This window comes from Trachurus japonicus, chromosome 20 (genome assembly GCF_045865225.1).
Source record: "Trachurus japonicus isolate A0001 chromosome 20, Traja_1.0".
Taxonomy (NCBI): Eukaryota; Metazoa; Chordata; class Actinopteri; order Carangiformes; family Carangidae; genus Trachurus; species Trachurus japonicus.
In genome coordinates this window covers 21,253,476-21,278,811 of record NC_140926.1, presented here as the reverse complement: position 1 = coordinate 21,278,811, position 25,336 = coordinate 21,253,476, and the positions used below count along the sequence as shown (strand labels likewise).

The following is a 25,336-nucleotide window of genomic DNA, read 5'->3' as shown; positions in this document are numbered from 1 at the left end:
TGAAAACTAATACGATATATACTGTATCATTCACATGTTTATTTCTGGTAAATATGTGGCTACAGTCAGGGAACCGTATGTTATATTATTATTGACTTGAAGTTGCTTGGTCAGTTTTTAAACAGAGATAAAGCCAAACTAGCAATTTCATCCTGATTCAAGTTCTCATACTAAACTCATCTACCCTTGCTCCTGATTCTGGCTTATGAGTGTGATTCTGGCTTCATTTTAGACTATAAATGTATTTCCCAACATGTCAAATTACAACTGGTGCACGTGATCAGTATCAAAATAAAAGAAAGAAAAAAAGAAAGAAAGAAAGAAGAAAACATGCTTTGATGTTTTCCGGAAAAGGCAGAGTATCACATCACTGTGTTAAATAAACAACATGGGGAAGTGCGATGATAAAATCTAACCTAGATCTAAGGGCAACAAACTGAAAAAGCGTGAGCTATGAGGGGGAAATGACGCTGAAAGAGGACATGAATAACCGCTGCAGGTTCTGGGACACTGGGAGATGTGAGAGCTTCTCCCATTGGCCGGTTATGAGTCACCAACGAAGACACGGACTGAGGATTCAAGGTTGAGTTCAAGCTTGTTACAGTCTGTCAGTAAGTTGGCACAGATGTGGAAAAGACGGCTACATTAATCAGCGCTAATTATTTTCATTTTAACACACCGCAACAATTAAACCAAAATGAAGGACTCCATTGTGACGCATTTGTTCTGGTTATGAATGAAGTCACTTTCTGAAAAAAACAGAAACAAGGATTCCTCCTCATCATAAACAAGAGGAGACGTGACATCTTGCATGTAGCAGCACCAGTTCTGTTCTGTTCCCAGCCCAAAGTGTTTGGCTCAGACTTAACGTCCACCAGTTGTTGCTCTTATTGTTTGGATCCGAACTATGAAATCTGACTGAGGCCGACTGCTGCAGGAATGCTCTTATTCCTCTGTTATGTCACAGTCCATTAGGATGATGGGCTAAGGTTTCTACTGCTGTACAGCACTGAGGGAAACGTGAGACATTTCAGGGAGTGGTGGTGGTGGTGGGGGGATGTATTAAATAGGAGAGCAGCTTTGTGTGTTTGTGTGTACGTGCGTATGTATGTGTGTCATTGTATGTGTCCGTGCTGCTCTGCTCATATCCCAAAGGCAGGTTTGAATACGTCATGGTCGCCCGCAGTACAGTGTCACACTGACACATAATCGCACACCTGACATAATGTCATCCTGGGTTCAGAACGCTACAAGGAACTAACTACCTTTCCCTGTATAACATGTTTGATTCCACATTGTGTGTGGTTTTATTCTATCCCACTCTGTTTCAACAAGAATCTTCCGACAAAAAATCTGGGAAATGGATTTCCTTGTTGTGCGGTAAGTGGGGCAACAATGAACAAGCTTACACATGATTCAAAGAGTTTGTGTATTCTTGTGACTGGATACAGAGGCTCCTGGAGCAGAAGGAAGCTTTGGGCTGTTTTTTCCTAATCTGCTTCCCGTAGAGAGTCGAGTGTTTACTGTAGTTTTTTTGTATCCGCAGCACAGGGAGATGATTCAAGGTTAAACCACACAGCCCATCATGGATGGAAAATACCAGCTAGGCCCAATCAAAATGTGCATTTACACATTTTTCAATGGTTTAAATCTCATGTATTACACTGTGAGTGCAGATTCCACCTTGAGTAAAGAAGATGGCGTTTAACTGGCTGCAACCAGCTATAGACAGACACAGTATAAAGAGATAAACACCATTTCCTCCTTTACAACTGTAGATCAGTCCTTCTCTCATGTGAATGCTAGAGCCCAAAGTAAAAGGCCTGATAGAGTTTCATGAGTGAAATATGATCTAGCCAATAAAACGATCCCCTCTCGTCATGTTCAGTGCATCTACAATTTAAACAAAGGCCTGGGGATCATTTCAATGTTTCCAATACTAGTCGTTATGCAACATCTGAGCATATACAGCATTTTCTCAACACCCTAATTGGAAGAATGAAAATAAAAAAATATAAATAACATTTAAACATATCCCCTTTATATTTTACAAAATTAGCCACATTTCTTAATGCATCAAGATAGATTGTAAGAACGAAGTAAAATATTGTAGTATTAACTACTGTAGATCTTATGGTGCTAATTTGATACAAATGTAACACAACGGCTCCAGGGTCAGTCAGGCTTTCAACCACTGACACACTTTCTCGCTGACAACAAGCTGTGACATTTTACAGGTCTCCCTTGTCACTGTTGTTGCTATAGCAACAACAAGGTCTCAGAGAGGTCCAACAGAGTGGTGGTTTAGGGATTAGTGAGGTCTTACCTATGAAAGGGATGGAGTCCAGGGAGTCGCCCAGGTTGTTGGAGCCAGACTTGTGCCGTGAGTCTCCCAGCCTCCTGACGTGCATCTCCCGACAGCTGTCGTTGGACCTCCAGCACATCGCTCCATCTGCGGAGCCGGCTTTCACCAACGGCGGTGACTTATGAGTCACTCGTCCTCCCTGACTGTCGTTGACAGCTAGAACGTAGGACGGAGGGCGGATGTGAGGGGCTCCAGAGTTTTTGTCCCTCCTGAGGACCACTACTGTCGCGTCGGCTCCTTCTACGCCCTCTGCCAGACCGCCGTTAGTCCGTGCAGGTATGTTGGGGGAGCTGGAGACTTCTCTGACCTTTGGCTTTTGGGTCCCGGCTCCGTTAGCGGCGGAGGCACCGGAGGAGGCGGAGACGACTCTCTGCATGGGCAGCTTAGAGGACGGGCCGGAGCAGGAGGAGGACCTGGCCGCCAGCCCGGCCTCCAGCCTGCTCTCCATCTTCAGACTGTCGGCCCGGCCCCTGAGCTGCAGGTGCAGAGGGGAGGGGTAGCCCAGGTGGTTGCCCAGGGCGGCGGCTCTTTGGTCTTTCAGAGGGTCTGTGGTTTTACTGGAGGATAAGGCAGGAGAAGAGTCCGAGATGGCGTTTTTGACAGGCAGACGTGAGGGTCTCATTATGAGCCCGTCCGTCCTTGACGGCAGCGCCGAGTCCGTCGTACCTTTAGTGAAGACGGGAGCGGCTACGGGGGAGATGGAGAGTCCGGCTCCTCGCCCCTCGCCCTCCTGTCCCGGGAGACTCCTGTTCAGATGAGGTAACACTCTGGCGGCCGCTCCCTGTCTGCTGGCTCTGGCGTCCTCCCGCCGGCACAGCAGCAGCCTGTCCTCCAGCTCCGCCCTGTCCAGCCCGCCTGACTCTGCGGGCGGCTGAACCAGGTAGTCGCAAGACCGCGCCCGAGGTTTGGTGACTCCCGTCGGGGTGGAGAACGGCAGAGCGTCCTGAGAGACGCTCCGGGGCCAGTTCCTGGGCTGTATCGTCCTCTCCGATCCTCCTCCGAGCCTCTCCTGGGAAACGCTGCGTAACGGAGTCGTCGCCGCCGACACTGCGCTCGTGCTGGTCGCGTCCATCCCTCGGTCGTTGGACGTGCTCCTCTGTCTGACCTGGGAGCCCCCCGCCCCCCTCTGACTGCTGTTGGAGGGGGGCGTGGTGCGTTGTTGGCTGTAGGCGGAGGTGGAGTTGGCGGCGGCGCGCAGGCTGTCCAGGCGCTCCTGGATGGTGCGGCAGCCGTACGTGTGCAGCCTCTTGGCGTCGATGTAGTCCTTATAGGTGGTGTAGGTCCTCCAGTCGATGTTCTGGTGGGGGGAGGTGGAGGGGGCCGTGGGGGAGGGGGAGTAGTGGTTGGAGCTGGGGGAGACGGCGGTGGAGAAGGTGTCCGGCGAGGCGGCGGTGGGAGCTGCGCGTACAGACGGAGACAAGGAGTCCTGATAGACGGCGCCGGGTCTGGAACCAGAGGAAGGGGAGTAGGCCGGGGGTTCTGAGGGGAACTGCAACTGTGCCCCCCCGGGTACGGAGGGGATGAGGGGTCTGGGTCTGGCCGAGCTACAATCTGCGGGAGAACCGTACCGGTTTTCCTCAGTCCTGTGGCTGGGGCCCGCCCGCGCCACCCGGGACCCCCTGTCCACCAGATCGGGGGGCACGGCCGCCGTCCTCGCGTTGTCGTTGCACACGCACGCGACGGTCTGAGGCTTCGACGTCTGCTGGGGCGGAGGGGACGGCGGAACTGGGATCTCCACCCGATAGCTCTTCTCGGCGCTTCCTGCTCGTCTCCCCGGTCCCTGGGGGGCCGTTGGCCCTCGGGGGGTCTCGCCGGCCGCGGCGGGCTCCGGCGGCTGAGCCATGCCCGAAGCCTTCACTTCTATCCGAGGGTAGCATATGGGAGGGGGCTCCGGGATGTTCTGGGCATTTCCGCTGTAGGCCTCATTTCCTTTGAGGTATGCATCATGGGAATACGCCTGCAAGAGATTAGAGGACATTATGTCACATTGGTTGCTGAGAGATAGATTACATTCAACCCCAGGAGAACATCACACCCACCCCGGCACAGGATACATCAGACTTTCCTTCAAGACTGGCACAGAACAGGGAAAAGTGTTTGTGAAGCAATCTGACTTGAGCAATAAAAACACCATAAAATTCTAATCCAAAAATAGCCACGAGTACAAAGGCCGTTCTATTTCGGTCTGGCACTGTCTTCATTTTCATTTCTTCATCTTCCTGTTCAACTGCAGCTGAACCTCGGGGCAAACTCCTCTATCAATAAAAGACACGTTTACTGCCACATATCATACAGTATATGACTTAATATTCCTCTGTCATTACAGCTACTGTATCAACCTTTCAGCAAAGTAGTTAGTTATTCACATTTTAAGAGTAGAGAAGGAGTGGGGATCCGTGTGTTACTTATTGAAGCTTTGTTTGACATGATGAGATTATCAGCAAGACAAACACTGTCCCTGCATTCCCTCACAGAACTGTCAGTGATAGATAGATAGACAACTGGATTCTGCCTGTCTATATGAATTAAACAGCATGTTAAAGAGACACAGCTCTGCAGTTCAATGTGTCCAAACACAACAGTTCTCCTTTACAGTTTCTTTTCTTTTCCTACAACACGGCAAACAAATGTAACCGCATGCCACAATACAGATTAACTACAAAATAAAAAAAAGAAACAGATGTGGGAGAATGGACGGAAAGGCAAATAAAAAGAGAAAAAAGGCTGGAAAGTCCAGAAAGAAGTCCAGAAGGATTAAGCTGGCAGGGGCTTACCCACCTTTGGTACCGGAGAGTGTACCCTGAGGCATGAGGACAGAGTGAACGGAGGACGCCTCTGTCTGCCTTTAGCAGCTAGAGAGACCTCTGTCAGCATGGCTCCACTACTCTACTGTCACTGTAGAAACTTAAGACACTGTCCTCGATTGAAACCTAGCGAAAAACAAACTTAAACTTTGCTGCTAATAATCCCGCTCGCTCTCCGATGAAGTATCACCATGGACGCCTTCGGAAAAAAAAAAACCTCCTTGTTGTTTATTGAACGCGTTATAGTTCCTCATCCTTTCAGCGTGAAAGCTCTTGAGAAAATGAAAGGGAGAGAGTTATGGTGCTGGACTTTAATCGATGGCACTCTGCCTCAGGTGTCAAGTTACGATTGCACCAACAGCAGCAGCGGAGCAGAGAGCCTGCTGCTCGGTGCCTCCCTCTGGATTTGCATAAACCATGCAACAGAATCGGAGCCAATTTCCTGAATGAGGGAAGTACAGGAACTGTTTGAGGTAGTTAAATGATGGTGGTGATATCAGGGCTTTTATTTTTTTCCAGTACAAACCTGCTACTCAGGTATAAACCAAAAATAGTCCATAGTAAACACACTACTGCTGCTGAGGAGGGGAAATAAACTTGGGCTTTTTAGGGGTTTGCCACCTTCTCCATGTGTATAGAAAAACTAAAAGGTTTCCAACATGACACTAAAGCTGTGAAGAGAGACACTTACAGGACAGTGATGATTAGTTAGTACAGTTTCCCTTCTTACCAGAGCTGTGATATCCCTGGAAAACTGCAGTCCACAGGTTAGAGAGAGGGCAAGCACAGAGAGGGAAAAAAGGGAATAGAGAGAAGTAAACAGGTGAGAACAGAGAAATGAGAGCTACAACGCCAGGTAACTTCTCTGACTTCAGCCAAGGCTAAAAATACATCCTGCTGTGAGAGCGCTGAGCTGATGTATCAGAGTGGAAGAGTCAAAGTGGAAGAATGAGAAGGAAGAGGAGTAGAGGTGAAGTGTGTCCTCCACAGACCTGAGGATCCTCTGAGTCGCTGCTCATCCCCATTATCTCCTCTTCTCGCCCTGCTTTTTCCCTCCACCGCCCAGACACTGGCTGCCGTTCTCTCTCCCAACATAGTCAGCATTTCTTTCCTTTGCTCTGTCACTCTCACCTGCTCACTCTGGTACAGTACCTCCCCTCCCCCTCTCTGCTTTCTGAAGCAATTCACTCACACATATACACACACACACACACACACAGCCTAGTCTCCACTACTCTCCCTGTCAGCCTCGCGCTCATCGATGCAGCGCTGCTCTATCATACTGTATGTTCACTTCTGGTTGAGCATAAATACACGCTTGCCTGCTCTGTGCTTCTTGCTTCCTCCTGTAAACAGAGCATTGAGGAGTCAGCTGACTGCAGCTGCAGTCCCTCTGGTACAGTACTGGAAGTGAGTGGGCTCAATGTCTCCCAAAACACAAAAACACAAACACAGACACCTCCAGTTATCTCACCGATCATTATAAACTCCAATAATAATACTGCCCCTTTGTGGGTTCAGTTTAAAAAGGCTAGTAGCTGCAAATTTCAGGTTTCCTATAATAACCGCTTATGAATTCTGATGAGAAAACCGAGGTAGTGCAGTGTGAGTGAGTTGTTTTGAGTTGATTCATTTCATGCTCTGCTGAGGAAACTAATGTATAAATTCCTCTGTGGACTCAATGATACACATAATGCTGCTGTCCAATCCTGGTCTCAGTCAGCCATGTACAAACACTGGTATGACTGTCTTCTTTAAATGTTTATGTGTGTTAGTAAGTCTCTTTTTAAATGGACATGGAGTCTAATAAATAAAGTCTATCTATCTATCTATCTATCTATCTATCTATCTATCTATCTATCTATCTATCTATCTATCTATCTATCTATCTATCTATCTATCTATCTATCTATCTATCTATCTATCCATCTACAGATCTATCTATCTATCCATCTACAGATCTATCTATCTATCTATCTATCTATCTATCTATCTATCTATCTATCTATCTATCTATCTACAGATCTATCTATCTATCCATCTACAGATCTATCTATCTATCCATCTACAGATCTATCTATCTATCTATCTATCTATCTATCTATCTATCTATCTATCTATCTATCTATCTATCTATCTATCTATCTATCTATCTATCTATCTATCTATCTATCTATCTATCTATCTAAAAGGAAAAATGAATATTACTGAATAACATTAAATGTACTGTATGTAAAAACTAAATCGCCTAATCTATCTACCTAATCTTCATTTTACTTTGTTACAGCATCTCTACAGTCTGGATCCTTGTCACATGGCAGTCACACTGTAAAGGGCTTTAGAAAAAAACCCCAAACAACAACCTCTACCCAGCACATCAAGCTCTAATTTTAACTTTTAACTCATGTGTCCCTCAATGGGGAGAAGAGGCTAATTGCTTCTTTTAGAAAGCCTCAGCCTTGTGAGTGCTCAGTCATACCAAACGCCAAAAGCAAGTTTCTGTGGCTTCTGCTAAGCTGCGGCCGAGCTAACAAGCTATGTGAGGAATTTAGCAACACAGTGGGATCTGACTCAGTTCTCCGCTCCGAGTGAGAATTTCCCAAACGGAGTTGAATAGCGTGTGGCGACTGGTTCTGACGTGGCCTGGCGCTGTTTTATCATCTGTGGGGCTCTGGACCCTGACCGACGGCGGGGGTGGGTTTTTTTGCACCACTGAGCTCATCTGGGTGCAGGGAAGTGGGGGAGTGGAATGAAGCCTGAGTCTGAGTCTGAGTCTGAGGCTGTTAGAAGCTTTTTCTGACTGAACTCTGAAGGTTGAGAAACACACATCGACCTGACAGGAGACGATCAATAGCCGTCATTTCTGATCAAGTTCAGAAACTGACTGACAGCTGGAGTCATTGCTAAGGAAGACTGACCCTCTGTTTCTCCCACCTGTCTGATTTGAGGTATTGCATCACACCTCAGACATAAAGATCTGGTCAGTTCACTTCCATGAATCATGAATCATTCAAACTGGGAGCCATTAGACACTGTTGGGTAATATACTGTAGGTATAAAAAGCTTTTCAAGATGCGTTCCCAGCCAAACAGTGGGTGTCATTTCTGAGAGAGATATGAGAAGATAAATCCTCATCTTACGTCTGTGCATAAAGTACAGTCTGGATATGTTTAACATAGTTTAGCATTAAGGCCAGAGACATAAGGAAACAGCTACTAACACATGAAAGCTGTTTGTTCAATGGCTCCATAGAAGTGACAATTTGTATCACATGGAACTATGAATTTTGTGAAGAAGCTGAAGATACAAAGTGGATTCATTTATGTTCATGTAGAACTAGCTGCACTATGAGGATAAGTGACATTCTGCAATTCCATGAAAAGACCAAAACTAACCACGAGTCTGTCCGTCTCTCTTCCCTACACTGTGACACTCTGCTCTAAGCTGATTCGTTTCTGCTGAATGAAAGTTTCAAAAAACTGCTCAGAAATACTTGCTGTAATTAAAATGAAATGTTAAATAGTCTCCTAAAGGAGCTTGTCACTGCAGTTTTTAACAAACATCTATTTGGGATCATTTTCAGCTGCGGATCGATACACATTTCAGTGAGTGAGCATCATGGAAGTGAATGTGGGCTCGAAGCCAAATAAAATACAAAGCCTACGTTTATCATAAGCGGGCACCTTGTGACCCAGTGAGGCTGCCGGATGTGTTTTTGGAAATATTGGAGTTGTTATGGCTGTGGGGGATTCATAAACAACCAGATCCAGGTCTGGGTACGTAATCCATGTTAGTCAGATCATTTCATTGTCTGTTTTGGTCTCATCATGGGTCAAGAATGAAACCTTATCTCTCCTTGAAACCACAAACTTTATCATTATTACACAGAGGTGAAACATGTGGGCACAGCCGAGGTTCTCCCAGCTTGACAGAGACATTTTGATCAGACTGATAAACAACATAGAATTAAAGGTTCATCTAAAAAGGGCACAGCTCAGACATTAATACTGCAAATAACCTCAGTGGGCGTTTATGGATGACTTGCTTTAAATAAAAAGAAAATGAAATATACTCAGGACAATACTGACTAATGACTGAAAACTTACCAGCTGCAAAATGTCCTCATCCTTTGGCATCACACAGAGCTCCAGTGAGGCATCGCTGATAGATGTGAGGGTGTGGGCGACGAGAGACCAAGGAGAGTGAAAGGAAGAAAAAGAAAAGGGGAAAAAGAGAAAGGGAAAACAAATTAAGTTATAAGACAGAGCTCAAACAGTATAAAGCCATAATGCCCCTAAGGGGAAACAGCTTTAAGTGTAAAATACGACCTTTAATAGCTGCAGTTTAATGGAGTGTGATCCGTGTCAGAGATAAGGAAACATTTCTCTCTGCAAAACCTAAGCGTGTTTGCGCCACAAAGTTCTGTGTTATTGCTTCATGAATGTGCAGCGAGGTGCGAGTGCAAAGATAAGAACTCGGGCACCAGAGTGTGAGTCAGTCAGGCTCTTTCACTGTGCATAGTTCTCCTTAAATCTGGGCTGGATTAACATCCAAGGAGGCTCCAGAGCCAAAATCTGCTGTTGGTCACCTTTTGACTCCCATTGGATTGTTTCAGCAGACACTCAGACGGTTAAGAAAATGAGGTGCCAACAATTTTGCTATTTAATTTATCATTTGAGTTAACTATTATCACAATTAACATTTAGCAGTTTTTAATAGTGACCAGACAAAATGTGCAATTTGACTACGTTAACTTGTAGCATTTACTCTAAATAATCAATGCATTATTGAAGGAAATAATTTCAATTTTAATTTATTTAAAAGGGACAATGTACAGTTAAAACATAAATGTTGCCATTTGATGCACTATACCAGATTGTAGCTTTAAGCTAATTTGCATCTGTCAGATGTTCTTATACAAATAATTGATGGGTGCAGTCTCTTAACTGTCCTATGATGGTAATAACTTTTTCTTTGCAACTTTTCTTTGTGTTAATTTCTTTACCATCAAAAAAATACTAAACTAAAATCCAAAAACTAAACACAACTCCACCCACACCAGTACATCTTCCCCAGAATGAGGGAATAAATTAGCTCCATAAAATGATTATTTATAAAAGAAAAATAGTAATCCAAGTTTACAATAAATCAGCAGAACATAAACTACAACAACAAAGGTCCTCAAGACGCTTTTTGACACATAATAAGGCCACAATTTGAAGGATGGAGAGTCACTATCACAGTGAATATCTTGTAAATGCTCAGTTAATCAAATTGTGTCGATCCAAATGGAGTTCACCCGTCTTGCTTCGAATGCACCGCAACATGCTGAGTGATGGCGGCCTCACCTGTTCTGAATCAGGGCTATGACTTGCGAGTAGGTCTTTCCAATAATGCTCTCTCCGTTCACCTTCACAATACGATCCCCTGGACAGAGAGAGAGAGAGAGAATAAATTAGCAGCCTGCTGTTCACCGCTCACAGCAACAAGACACACTCTGCACTGCTGCGTCTGTGAACTTATGTGGAGTTCAGTCGATACGATTATTGACCAAGTGAACCACTCGGCCGTCTCTGCCTCTTCCAGCACAAACACGTCTCTTCAGATCAAAGCAGAATACCAATAGGTGTTTATTTAAAGGAGCCTGTGATGGGATCCATTCAGGTTTTTCTGGAGATGGCCATCTTACAAGAAGAGAGGTGAGTTTGGGGAGAGAAACTGGATAATTGTGGGAAAACACTCCACCTCCCCGTCCCAGGAGAGGAGGAGAGGAGGAGAGGAGAGGAGGAGAGGAGGAGAAGAGGAGAGGAGGAGTGCAGGAGTGCAGAGGAGGTAAAAGCATACTGTACATTAAAGGGTTTGTCCAGGCCACTTGACACTTCCTGTCATACAAAGCACTAACCTGACAGTAAAGCTTACAGTAGACTGTCATCCCCATTCCAGGGAAATTAAAAGAAGCTGATTCATTTTCTTTCCAGTAGAGGGGAGTTTGCTTGAGAATCTTTATCCGCAGATTATTAAAAAAAATAAAATGGGAGGTGTAGGAAAACAGAATCAAGGGAAGGCTGGAATAACAGTGTGCATATTACACTTTGTTCAGCCTCCCACGAAGGAGCCATCTGTTATTTTGTAACTCATCACTGTTTTTCCTGGCAGGTTACAAGGAAGTGGAATTACCTACAGTACAGACTGAAGAAATCTTGGCATCGACCGGTGTTTTCGGGGTCAGATGTGAGACGCTCAGAGTTAATCATAAGATCTGCCACTTATCAAGAGCACAATGATGTGTATAGACTGTGTGTGTGAGTGTGTGTGTGTTTTTTATGTGTGTACCTGTACAGAGTCCAGCTCCGTGGGCGGGGCCTCCCTCCTTCACTTGCTTGACGAAAATGGTGTCCATTGGCTCCAGACGGTTTCGCTGTCTCCCTGGTAACGAGAGAGAGAAAGAGAGAGAGAGCACATGAGCTGAGGCGACTGGTCACACAGTGAAGAAGCAGTGCAGTCAGAAGTAGGCCATCTCACACTGGAACTGGAAATTCAACTGCAGGAGCTTTGTGGCACCGTTCCTGACGTTTTACAGTTTTACACTTGTGCTGTTATTTTCCTCTTCTCCCCCCTCTGAACTACACAACAAGAGGAACCTTGTTGCCTAGAGAAAAAAGCTTAGATGTCGATAGTAAAAGGTACAAATTAGATGTAGCTTAAATGACACTTAATCTATTAATTAAATTACAGAAAATAAGACCACTCTTTTTTGTCCTACAGTATGTGACAATAAACTGATATACGTATATTTGTGTTCTGAACTGCTTGTAGGAAAAAACAGAACTAGATGAAGCATGTGCAAAACCTGCTTAGAAAAATAACAGGAGTTTTACAACTGATACTATTGTTGCAGCTGCAGCTCACAGCAGCTCCTCTCCAGTCTGACTCTGGATTGTATTTGATGTCACTTTGGACAAAAGTATGAGTCAAATGAATAATTGCAAATGTGCAAAAACCACGAAAAACAATAATTTCCTAAAACCAGAGATGATGAGATCATCAAATCTATTGTTTTGTACGACTATCGGTCCTACAGAGATACAGTCAACATGTTAACACTGTTCCTCACATTCATTTACAGTTTTAAAAGCTCTGCATTAGCGTTGCTTTTCCAAATGAAATATACATGCTTTGCTCTTCCTAAGATGAGACAAATCAAAGGAAAATGAATTCTTCCTCTTCTCAAAACAACTCTGTCCATCTGTCCCTCCCCTTTACAACACGTCCTCTGTCCCTCGACTCATCCGCTCAGTGTCGGTCCTCTGCTGTCAGACGTGTCCTGAGCTACAGAGCAGTGAGCAGAGGTCAGAGGATGCTGACGGGGCTAATGCAGGCGAGCCACCAGGGACTGTGGTTTCATATGGCGCAGAGAGAGAGACGGCACGCCATGTCGTGTGAAGTGCTGGAGGGGGGGAGCGGGCTGGAGGAAAAGACAGCTAATTGGTGCTTTATAGAAGCTCCCTCATCATTTATACCTATGTATTAAAAAAACTAAAGATGAAAAGATGCAGCAGTTGAGTGACTGAGCTACTGACCTCTCCTAAGGGGAAGACTAAAGCCTGCATGCTCTTTTCATGAATGCCCTGCTTCATGTTCACACAGCAGCAGATACATGCATTCATGACCCAGAGGTGCCCGGTGCAATCAGCGGTCCGCGGGGGCTCCGATCAGCGGGACTGGAGCAGATGTGGGTTCAAAGAGTCGCAACTTCAAAAGGTGAAGAGGAGGAAGAGTCTTTCTATAATCTGTTTGTGAGCTAGTGTTGGAATCCAAACCATCGAACATCACAGACTCAAGCCGTCAAGTTAACTGTAGTACACAGGGTGTGTAACATTAAAGGGATAGTTCAACATTTTGGTAAATTGGCCCATTGCCATAATCCCTATAGTTTTAGGAGTAGGTTCGTTACCTTTATTTGTCGGTGCAAGCTATTTTTAGAACGGCGGAGCAGAGCCACAAGCTGCTCAGAGCTACGCTACGCTATGGAGGCTCATGGGATTTCTTGGTTTCCCTCATCAAACTAATCAAATACACAATCCAACAACTCCAAAACGCTCTGGTGGACAAGTTGTGACCTGAACATTCACCACGTTATGAGATAATAACGGAACATTACCAGACTGAGTTGTTTTTGAGGTAAATACAGAGACTGCTTGCCGAAAAACTGCCCCAGACAGGAATGCGCATCAGTGGTTTTGCATGAATTTGCCTCGAAAACAACTCTGTCCCGTAACGTTCTGTGATCATCTCACGTGGTGAATGTGCAGGTCACAACTTGTCCATGAGAGCGTTTTGGAGTTGTTGTTGTTGTTGTTGTTGGATTGTGTATTTGATTAGTTTGATGAGGGAAACCAAGAAATCCAATTAGCCTCCGTAGCGTAGCGCTGAGCAGCTCGCGGCTCTGCTCCACTGCTCTAAAAATAGCTTGCACTGACAATTAAAGGTAACAAACCTACTCCTAAATCTATAGAGATTATGGCAATGGGCCAATTGGCCAAAATGTTGAACTATCCCTTTAACAACATGTCACCTTGTATATTTATTCACCTTTATTTAACCAGGAAGTCACTGAGATCAGAAATCTCTTTTGCAAGGGAGGCCTGGACAAGGCAGCAGCCGTATCAAATCAACCTTTTTCTCTGTCTGATGATGGTGTGTGAGTATAAACTCTAAGTCCAACCAGCTACCTCCCTCATGTGGCTGAAAATGTTACTGCACAGGATTAATCATGGATTCATCCCATGCAGTGTTTTGATTTACACATCATCCACATGATAATCACACAACATCTGCAAAGAGAGCAAAGCCAGTAACTGACTGATCCATACAGTACCGCTCTGACCTTTTTCAACCACACAAAGAAAAACTAATCATCACCAAAGCTGTGGTTAGAGTAAACTACCAGGCCTCCACAGTCAGTCTATACCGTGGTGTCACTGCATCCTGACGTGCCCATTCCCTGTGGAGTCGTTCCGCTGTGAGACCGGCTGAGGTGTTGTCGACAGTTGCAGGTGTCTCTTTAATCCAGCAGACGGCAGCAGAGCTCATGAAATGTCTCCGTGTGTTCACCTTCATGTTTGCTCTGATCTCACAGGACGATGGGAACTGATCACATGACCAAAACCACACAGCAGAGTGAAGGACTGTGATGATGATGATGACATTATTTGTAACGTTATTGACACGATGTCGGACGTGACTGAGCCGCGCTGGATGTACAGATGTCGACTAATACTCCCTCTACCTCCACTCTGCCTCTTCCTGTGTGTGTGTGTGTGTGTGTGTTTAACGGCAGATTCCCAATCCAGAGCCAATCTCACCGAGCTCCAACTCTCCAGCACAAATTGGATTCTGGAAGTTTCCATGGCCCGCAGCTGGATGAACAGGATTAAATGCGGAAATCTAAAGCTTTGGACATTTTTAATGCTCCCAACTGTCTTATCAAAGCATAAACTACTGTGTGGATTAATGAAATACATCAGCCAACCCCAAAATGACTTTGGCTGCTCCAACACACAGGATGAGTTTCACAACCACAGCTTTTCTTGGGTGGTTCTTTGGACAAATGTTGCATTAATGGACAATAATAATGGACGCTGTGCTTCACAGGACACATTATGCAGGTGCAGGGCTCAACTACAGCTTGAGCTAAAAGTGTGTTGAAATAGTTGCAGGTATTTTGTTCCTGTAGAATGAAAATAGGTGAAGTTTGTCCAATTAAAACTAATCAGTAGAGCTGATCCATACCATGCTCCTATTAAAGAGCAGACTATATAAAATAAAAATACATAAAGTTGTTATCCAATTATTAGTTTAAAATCTACAAACCAGGGTTTAAACCAATGAATGTTTGGTATTTTTGGAGGGAAAATGTCTAAAATTCTAGATACAACTACACAGGATTAATAAATGACACAACTAAGAATACGGATGTCTGCAAAATGAGGCAATGAATCATGCGAGTACTCAGAATTTAAAATTTAAAGACGGCTTATTATTAACAGGGCTGTGGAAAGACTTTTAAAATGTCACCATGTTTACCATGACTGTATTTCTTTTCCATCCTGTCAGTTTTATTCAGCTCCGTCTGCTCTGGTGGAGCTGTGTACAGTCGACTCGAAGGCCTTTGCTGGTGTGGCTGAGTGTCAGCGCTGCTCTCTGGCCTCGGCTGCTCTGGCTTGGCTGTGGTCCCTGGCTGCACAGCTGGGCCTGGTTGTGTGGGCCAGCTCCCCGCTCCCCCGTTGTTTTGGGTTAGATAATGTTATTCTACAGAGGGCTGGGCCCGCTGCCCGCTCTCTGCATTAACTCTGGCGTAATACCTCTCCGTCCAACTTGCTGCTCTTTAACGTTTTGAGCCTCTCTCACATGCACAAACAAACACGCTTGCATACGAATGCACCGGCACGGAAACACCTATGCAGCTGCGGTGCTTCTTCTTCGCTCTGATGCCGAGAGGACGAGGTGTTTTTCTTCAACTTTCCCAACACTTCAAACGCAGAAGAGGAGGAGGAGGAAGAGGAAGAGGAGGAGGAGGACTGTGTGTGTGTGTGTGTGTGTGTGTGTGTGTGTGTGTGTGTGTGTGTGTGTGTGTGTTTAGATGGCTATCTATGTCAGGTCTCTTCCAGCAGAGAAATATGAAAATGTGAGGCACATGATCCTGGCACTCGGAGGTCCCCCCATAGTGTGGGAAGGTCAGAGCACAAGTACACTTCACATAAATCCATTAACTCCCAACTTCCTTCAAAAGCACAGCGTGCTCTATTGTCAAGCTTCAGCTCCAAGAAACTCGAGTGCTTAAAGACATCAGATGAAGCCATGAAAATAAATACTGGACTTGTGCGTTTGCTTCCTCCATTTACATGAATCCTGTGTAAGGTTCCCATACGCTGCTCCGCTGTGAAAGCTTAGACCCTGCTACAACACCTGTGAACCCCGATCCTGCCCTCCTAGAAATACTTAACAAACCCACATCCGCCCAAACTGAGTCAACAGACTCTGTCAGATGGCGAAACGACTTTTAGGTGCCAGTCTGAGATGGACAGGTCTCATTTGACTGCGCTCCGTAAACAGCCGCAGCTTTGTCAGAGACCTCGGCACACACCGGAGGAGGGTATGTCAACACGCCTTAAAGCCCCTGTCATCACCGTTAGTGTTGGCTCAGGAGTTTTCCTTCAATGTAAGTAAACAACTAAGTCAACTTTATTTGTACAGCGCATTTATAGACGGTGGTTACATATAGAAAAGGGAGGAACAGAGTGTTATTAAATGTGCCAACAACACCTCTGTTGATTTAGACATATAGAGGTAAAGTGAGGGAACATTTCTCGTGTGGACTTCTTGTATTTGGTTAATAAATAGCTGTCACTCAGCTGCAGACTGGGTGTGACATTTTACAGTTATAAAAGTAACACGCAACTAACAGTTCATTTAAAAGTGAGCTTCGTGCCCATAACTGCAACAATAACATTTATAAATACTTATGAACTACGCTAAAGGAGAACTCCGGTCATTTTCTAAGTAACGCTCTACAGCTCTAGATCCCCGAGTGTGACCATAGGAAAAAATCAGAGAAGAATATGTGCAGACCGGACCTAGCTCTCCTCCTGCTAGCTGTGCTACACTGCAGTTAAACAGCAAAGTAATGGGGGCAGTTCTTCTAACCGTGACTTTGGCCTCTATATAATGCTCAAAATATCACTACACATGCTTTGCAACATCCACCAGTTCCTTACCACACAACACTGAGTGTGAGAGAGCAGTGTTAACGTGTGATTTTATCACGTACCTCTGTTAACTCTAGCTTCCTGGGTAGACCTTACTAGTCGACTGTGGAACTCGGACTGTTTCCATATCAACAAAGACAAAAACGTGAGGAAAACATGGATTTAGGAGGAAAAAATGATTTTGGATGAGAAAAAAAAGCAGTTATATTCATGTTGATGCTTTTTTCTCACATTAAAGCAGTACTTAAGAACTTTCAATTTTGGTTGAGTTTGGCGGGGCCAGTGGCCCAAAGCGGTAGTGTTTTGCCTGAAGGAAGACTCCATTTCCCATGAGCACCAGCGCATAGCGCCGTAAACATCCTGATCTCCTGGTGCATGGAAATTAACAGAAGACGTCCAAACTAAGTTTCTGTTACCAGCGGATCATTTCACAGTAAACACACACACACAATCTGATGGAAAGGTGCCGCATTGCTGCTCCCTCTTTGTCGTGACTCGCGAGAGTGAAAGTGAAACTTAAGTGAGAGCCGGGTTCTTACCATGCTCCTCAAAGTTGCTTAGTGCCAGTGAAGGAGATACAGACCATAATGATACAGACCCCCTCAGGCCATGACAGAGGTGTCATTCAACTTGTTGTAAGTCGATGTACCATCACAAAAGTTATGAAAATATTATATGAAGGTTGAAAAGTTTCTTAGTGTTGGTTTAAACTGCAGTGTAGTGCAGCTAGCAGGAGGAGAGCTAGGTCCGGTCTGCACATATTTTTCTTGTTTTTTTTCCTATGGTTGCACTACCTAGAGCTGTAGAACGTTACTTAGAAAATGACCGGAATTCTCCTTTAAAGCAGAAGTAAGCAATCCGATCGTTTTGGCTAACTTCTTGTCAGCCGATGGAGTTAGTAGCCCCCGCCCTCGTCATGGATCTATTGGTCCTCGTCCCTACGTCACCACATTCACGCGCATCCCTTGGCTGCACACACAGAGAGGACCGCCCCTTTATGCCGTTCTCTCTCCTTATTGGATAAAGGTTGTAGGATACAAGGAAAGTTTTCTCCTCGGCTTACAGCAGAGCAGAGTAACTGACAGACCCGTGTTTCGGACCAAACACTCTATAGAAGTGATTGCTGTCGGAAGATAGAACTATTTAAGATTTATATTAACACAAACATTCCGCTTACTTCTGCTTTAACTAAAATAAAAAATATGGAATATAAAAGACGTCTCCTGTCCCTGTAAACAGCAGTTTGGCATCAGTATCTTTTAGGACTTAAGGACTCTAGAGTTTTCCACCACATCTCCTCTCCGTACAGAGAGAAGTATTACTGATAGTTCATGTACATGGACGGGCAGGGCAGGGGCTGTTGTAACTCTGTGTCTGTTCAAACATGGTCTGTGTGGCCAGATATGGGAGGAAATTACACCACGTGACAGTGACTGAACAAACCCAATCTGCTGAGTGGACACTGTGGTCAGATTTTCATCTGGTCAACTGTTTCTAAATGACTGCAATTTCTTATTATCAGTTTCCTGGTACGCCAACACCAGGACATCTGTTTTAGAGATCAGACATGTTTTGTCTTCCTCGTGCATATCAGTGAGAGTAGACGGTAGACTATAATATATAATGCAGCACAACTCATCAGCACCGTTAGCAACTACATCCTCAAAACTTGATTTGACAGCTTATTCTCAAACAGCGGCAACAAAACTCAACATTACAACCGTCATTAAGGGGGATTTACTGTCCTACTGTTGTATCAGACTGTGTTAGAGTTAGCAAGGCAAACCTAATACTAGTAATAGAGTGTACATTTACATCTGACACCCCACAGGGATGACCCACTTCTATAAAAAATGTTAAATTCCTAACCTGGGGGAGACATACCATTGTAGTAGTCCGTGCCTGACACCACTATGTACATCTGTCTACTGTTCTGCTCATCCACAACACACATTCACACACAAACACAAAGATACACACACACACACACCTGGTGTTTTTTCCACCACAGACAGGAAGGTGGTGGAGTACTTTCCATCACTTTTTTTTTTCTAGGAATTCCAAATACCGAAACCCACCCAGGGGAAAGAGGATATGTACTGACATTACTCTGACCGCAAAGCAAAGACAAAAAAAAATGATTCAATGTTTTGTTTTCTTTCTGTAAAACAAGCCAAACTATCTACCAAGGGAGTGTGAGGTTCAACTGAGGGAACAAGTGACAAACATCTGGAGACAGATGGGGTGATTCTAGCCCATAATGCTGCCTGCCTCTTGCTTCATGAAATGCGCGACAGGAGCCAACTGGCTGTGAAACTCTATAAAGAGGGTGGTTGAGGGTGGTGTCTGTTTTTTTTGTTTCTAATCTTTACAAAATCAAAAACACAAGAGCAAAAGTGAAGTTGAATGGATTACACGTCGAGTTTATCTGCTCCAACATCAGCCGCGATTGTTGAGCAGCCAGCTAGTAGTAACCAAGCACATCATTAACAAACTGCATTCGTTTGTGGAATTTAAAAGCTCAGTTAACAATTGCATAGTTCCTCTGTTGGACTTCCTGGATCCTGGATGCTGCTTTGTTAAAGCCGAAGCTAAAGTTAAAGTGTTTGTTCTCCCCTTAATTGGATTTGGGGGAGTTAGCAGGCCCAGTAAACAACACCCATGATAGCATTACTGTACATTTGATAAACACACTAGTGAGTCCCCATCTAAAAAAGCTTCTTATTAGAAAAACTTAAAAAAACATAAAAATATGCTGGGAAAGACTTTATCCATCTTATATTTCTCAAAGTCAAAGTCAAAAGTGTTTATTGTCATTTGTTCAGTGGAAAGGTGAGTTTCCCTGACAATGAAATTCTTACTTTTGCTGTCCACATCACAAAACGCCAGCAATTATAAAAAAAAAACTAGGTATAAAGATAGACAATTAAAAGCAACAATGCAAAGCAACAATTCTCCTTATCATACTTCTAATATTAACTGGCTCCACACTACAGAACTGAACTATAGTGTTTTTCATGTTTTCCACATGGTTCGCCAACTGACACTGATGCTAATATTTAGCCTGGGCCGAGCAGCTTTAATCTTTTAACATGACACCATTAAGGTGGCCCTACATGCACATTTAAGATCCACTTTTTAAAATCAATTTTAAGATTCTTGGTTTAAAAAAAAAACCAGCAACTCAGAAATATTTTTAATACTACTGATAATAATACTAGAAATATTCATTAAGTCAGTCAGACACAAAATTATCAATATCAACCAACTCAAGCTGCAAAATGAGTGGTGCAAGAGCAGGAAGGTAGAAAGGTAGGTGTTGCAACCGTACAGTAACTGAGGGGCGTCAACAGTCAGCTGTATTTGGATATTTGCCTAAAAGGGTTTTATGACTTGAGCCTGGATGTTGCAGCCTCTACATGCGTGGGTGTATGTCACGCTAAATAAACAAGCTGTCAGATTTACAGTTACTCACACTCAACTTAAAAAACATCTGAGTGTAAAGCACTGGTCAGGCACTCCACTTGAAGCCAGAATGAAATAAGAGAAAACAGTATGATATAAGAACGGCTAGATCTCAGGAGTATAGAGTCATGCCAAGAAAAGCTGGGAAACTTAAAGGACTAGTTCAACATTTCTGAGGAACAGTTTGGGAGTTTGGGAACACCTCACATCTCTAATTCTGTACAGAGGTTAAAAGTTGTGTTTTTATTAGCTGGGAGCTATAACTACCTGTAGGCTGTAGCTGTGCTCTCCTGTTTGTGCTAAGCTAAGCTAAGCTAACCAGTGCTGCAGCCCTATACTAAACAGACAGACACACAGTATTGATGCTTTCATTGTACTCTAAGAAAGAAAGTAAATTACTGCTTCAAGAGGCTACCTTCTACAGTGAGGATGCAGATAGAGAAAGAAAGAAAAAGATAAGGAGAGAAAGAAAAGAGGAATGGTTCAGGTCAGATTGAGAAGCACAGAGAGAGGGGGAAAAGAAGGGAAAGACAAAACTTTGGACACAGCTTTGTTAAAGAAGGTGGGGCATTAAAAAGCCCACTGGAGAATACTGGGGAATTCTGTTTGCTTGTGCTGCGCTACGTTCCCTCTGCAGACGTTATGGGAACGGACCAAAACCTGACAAAAAAAGGGGGGGTGGGGGGATAAAACTGGTATCTGCAGAGAAAAGTGTTTCACGTTGAATGAAAAACAAATATTTGAACAGATGGTGAAATTTTTATGTTGCCTCTCTGACTGTGCCGAGGTAGCACGGCTTCGTAAGCACTGAACAAAACACCTCGTTGGGATTTTTGCCTTTCTACACCTTTAGAGCTGAAAGACACAGCTGAGGAGAAAAGAGATACAGGAAAGGGAGAGACAGACAGAAGGGGGGGAGGAAGTGAGATAGAGATCAGATTCTGGGATGGAAACAACTGTTTGGTATGTACACAACCGCTGTGAAAGGAAATAAACACATCCATACTTGAGACACACACACAGAGTAAGCCGTATCATCCCCCGTCTCCACGATGAACCGACGCACTGTACATCAGTGTTTACGCTTGTCTGTGTGTGTATCCATGTCCCTATGTGTGTGTGTGTGTGTGTGTGTGTGTGTGTGCGTTTTCTGGAGGTTTGAAGTGTTTCCAGCGGCAACACCCAGCTAGTCAACATGCGGTCAGCAGGCCCCCTTCTCTCCAAACACCAACAGCCTCATCACACACACACTGGCCCCGAGTCAAGCAAATAAACTGCAGTGCAGCGGCTGAGGAGGCAGCAGCGAACATCACACACATCACACACTGGACCCGGACACAACGCAACTTTTTTTTAAAATAAACATTAAAATAACCGAGCACATGGGATGCATTATGTGTCTGGGTCCGTGTGCGGGTTCACGTGGTTCTGCGATGATGTTATGGGCGTTTTTGGGGCGTAGCCCGTTTGCTATGATTATGAGCGGCAGTGTGCTCAAAGGTCACATGGCAGCACGATTTGTAGGCATCAGAATAAAAAAATGACACCGAAGCCAAAATGTCTAAAAGCTTGGTTGGCAGTTTCCTGCAATATCTGGCCACATGTTGCATAACAGATAAAGAATGGAGACAATAATGAGCTTTCCATCTCTGTCTTTCAGCCAAAAAAATGGACGAGAAGTTCTTGAAGCGATTAGGAAAAGGGAAATATGAAGTCTGCAATTCAATTACAGCAAAACAAACTATGGCGAGGTCAATCAGCTGAGGATGAGGATGACTACAGCTGGGTATCAAACCAGAGGCTGCATCCTCCAAAGCTGCATGTGAAGACTGATTGCTCCACGGTGGCAGCAACAAGGCTCCTTCAGATGTGCCAGAAGAGTGGGTCCTTCATTTCCCAGACAATGGAGGAGCCGAAGGCCAAAACTATCCCAAGATTCATTGCGCACCCCTGATGAATGAGTGTTCAAAAAGAGAATAAGGCCCACAGCAGCCAAGGATAAACATGAGACCCTCTGAATCCATCTCATTTGGTTTAGATATTTGCTCTCAGTGCTTTGGAGGCCGTTGTAGACCCATCAATTCAAGGTGAAGGATGCAGCCACTGAACTGAGTCACAACTTGGACAATATAATCTGATGGAAAGCTCCAGAGCAGCTAATAGACCCTGTGGTGAGACTATTATTACGGTAATACTGAGAGGACTGAATCCAAGTTAATCCGAGTCAGTTTCATGTCAATGTTTGCTTACAGCTGCACTTAAACGCTCCACCACATCAGCTCCTGTGGCCTCATGATGTAAAAATCAGTCACTAAACCACAACACAGAAACAATTCAGAGCAACAACATGCACATACAGTAGGTTTAGTGAAGTCATCACAATAAGATCTGCTTCCATGTCCAGAAGTCATGTATTAATAATCACGAGAGATTTGCTCTTGCTTATTCATTTACCTTTTCCAATATAATACAAAACCTATCCAGGCTGATCTGTCTGGTGCGTGGTGCGTTCACGTGCTGCTGTGAGAGCTCTGAACTTCCTGAACTCTGACTGTTTTCAGCTTTGTAGCATGTCCACGTTGATAATTCAGCTGGGTCATTTGGTTTAAAGGGATAGTCCAGCTTTTTTGAAGTGGGGTTGTATGAGGTACAAATGGCCACTGAGTATAATATCTGCAGTAGAACGATCTCTGCCCTCCCTCCCTCTGAGAAATACCGGTGCATTGTGCTGTATCACTCCGTCTCTTCAAAGGAATACTAAGTTGGTTAATTCCAGATAAACTAACTTTTTTCCCAGCAGCTGATGCATTGTACATTTTAACTTTATCGTACTCCTGAACTGGTGTATTATTTTGAGATGGGACTTCTTGTAGGTGGTGAAAATATGCAGATTATTTACAGTGTACTGCCTGTGTCTCGGTGCAGTGCAATGCGCCGGTGTTTCTCAGTGGGGGGGGGGCAGAGACATTTCTATTGCAGATTATACTCACTGGCCATATACCTCATGCAACCCCACTTTTTAAAAAAAACTGAACTATCCCTTTAAGAGGAAGCATCGCAACTTCTGTAAGAAGACTTCACTAACAAAAACTAAAAAAAACTAAAACTCACCAAATCTAGAGATGAATTGTTTTCAGTGTTATGTTTATTATAAAATGATTTGGTTGGGTGTCTTGATTAATGTTTTGTCCCTATTAGCTGCGGCTTTGCAGAAACATTCCTGTCATTCCTGATATCCGCTCCTGACGCCCGGCTACCTATCAGCATCGTCACCTTTGCAGGTCTGTGAGCTCGCTGAGAGGCAGAGAGGGATTTATGAGGGACTGGAGGCAAGCCAAGTGACTTCCTGTGGCAGCGGAGTGAGGGAGGGGGGGGGGCTCTTAAAGAGAGGATCATTATTCACTGTGCACCACTGAATGGTTCTTGTGCCCTCAGGTAGACTTAATGACACCGTCACACACAGTCACGTTCGTTTTACATGACTTTTCATAGGTTCAGTCACATACAAGAATCCAAGTTCATAAAAAGCAACAATGTGCAGTGGAGCTTATTCCCTGAAGGGTTTCCTCCTGCCACAGCAGGGCCCCATGTGTGTGTGTGTGTGTGTTGTTTAATGTTTTGAGGCCTGTGTTGAATGAAGAGGGTGGATGTGGAGGGGTTAAACTGGGTGGGGAGGGAGGAGGAAGGGGGGAGTCAGTGGGAGGAATGTGACACTGAGGGCCAAGAGGGATGATGAGTGACACTTAGAGGAATCTCTCAATTTCCTGCTCAGATGTGTTTAAGAGTCAAATCCATCACAAAAGGCCTCTGCTCACTTTCCATCAACCCTAAATTCTTCACTTTCACTGTCCACTCATGACACAACAATTCACTGAATCACGCCTGGTGGGGGTCTGGATGCCTCACAAGCGTCCTGAGACGGGGAGGGTGGGGGGTCTTCTCCCTTTTCTCTCTGCCAGAAATGAATCATGTTGTTTCAAAAAAAAAAAGACGGATCGACCAAACACTGAGCCTCGAGTGGGGAATAGGACACATCCTTTTTGTATTAGATCACTTGAAAACACAACCAGTGTATATTTAAATAAAACATGTAATAGTTTAGTGCCAATCTATGTGTACTTTGGGTTTCTCTGACACGAGATGTGCTAGAGGGCTTCTTCTAAAGCGCAGCAGAGCGGTCCTCCTGCATTCACGCTGTGCCGCAGACGTGAGCAGAATACTGAAGGACTGGGCTGACGAGCCGGATGCTCTGAGGAATGTCGAGGCCTTGCCAAGCTCACAGCGCAGCTCTGACTGCCACTCTGAAGAGCAGGGACCAGGGACCAGGGACCAGGGACCAGGGACCGGGGACCGGGGACCAGGGACCAGGGACCAGGGACCAGGGACCAGGGACCAAAGTGCAGCAGGACACAGTGGGCCTGCCTGACGGAGAGCTTCACCTGCTACATGTTGATTACACTGGTGGCTTCAGTTACTGAGCCATCACTGGGTTTGAATTCTCATCTCTGATGCTGATTTGTTTCCACACAAAGAGTCGTCAAAATGCATCAGCTTCAGTCTGGGAGAGACAACACATTACACCGATGGAATATCAATCCTGATCCAACCCCATTGTGCACAGTTAACAGCTTCATAGCAGAGACTAAATGGTCTTTGTGCCGTTTCCATTTTAACACCTGAGGCCCCAGCTCACAGTGCACATCTCACATGCTTGCAGCAATTTAAAATAAAAGTAAAAGGTTCACACACTCACCTCTGCTGCCGTTGTCTTCATCCTGGAAGAAGGAAAAAGACATGTTTTAGTTATTTGTTTCATACAGCTTTTTATTCTCCCTGTTTAATTCCAGCTAACCCATGTCAACAAATGTTTAATGACAGCATGACATCATTATGTAAATATGAATACAGATTTTAATACACTCATCTATGCATCC

At 44.6% G+C, this 25,336-nt stretch overlaps 1 protein-coding gene across 8 annotated transcripts in view; it reads right to left on the bottom strand.

Moving 5' to 3' along the window:
• arhgap21a (Rho GTPase activating protein 21a) overlaps nt 1-25,336 on the bottom strand; it is an 89,184-nt gene that overhangs the window by 18,244 nt on the left and 45,604 nt on the right. For 4 of the 8 annotated variants that reach the window (XM_085763600.1, XM_085763599.1, XM_085763595.1 and 1 more), the window contains 6 exons: nt 25,156-25,177; nt 11,503-11,595; nt 10,518-10,596; nt 9,276-9,330; nt 5,900-5,923; nt 2,327-4,322 (listed from right to left, as the gene is read on the bottom strand). In XM_085763600.1, the coding sequence (XP_085619726.1) occupies nt 2,327-4,322; nt 5,900-5,923; nt 9,276-9,330; nt 10,518-10,596; nt 11,503-11,595; nt 25,156-25,177 (2,269 nt within the window). Of the gene's footprint in view, nt 1-2,326; nt 4,323-5,143; nt 5,454-5,899; nt 5,924-9,275; nt 9,331-10,517; nt 10,597-11,502; nt 11,596-25,155; nt 25,178-25,336 lie in introns of those variants that run through there. The other 4 variants (XM_085763596.1, XM_085763598.1, XM_085763602.1 and 1 more) reach the window with 2 other exon arrangements.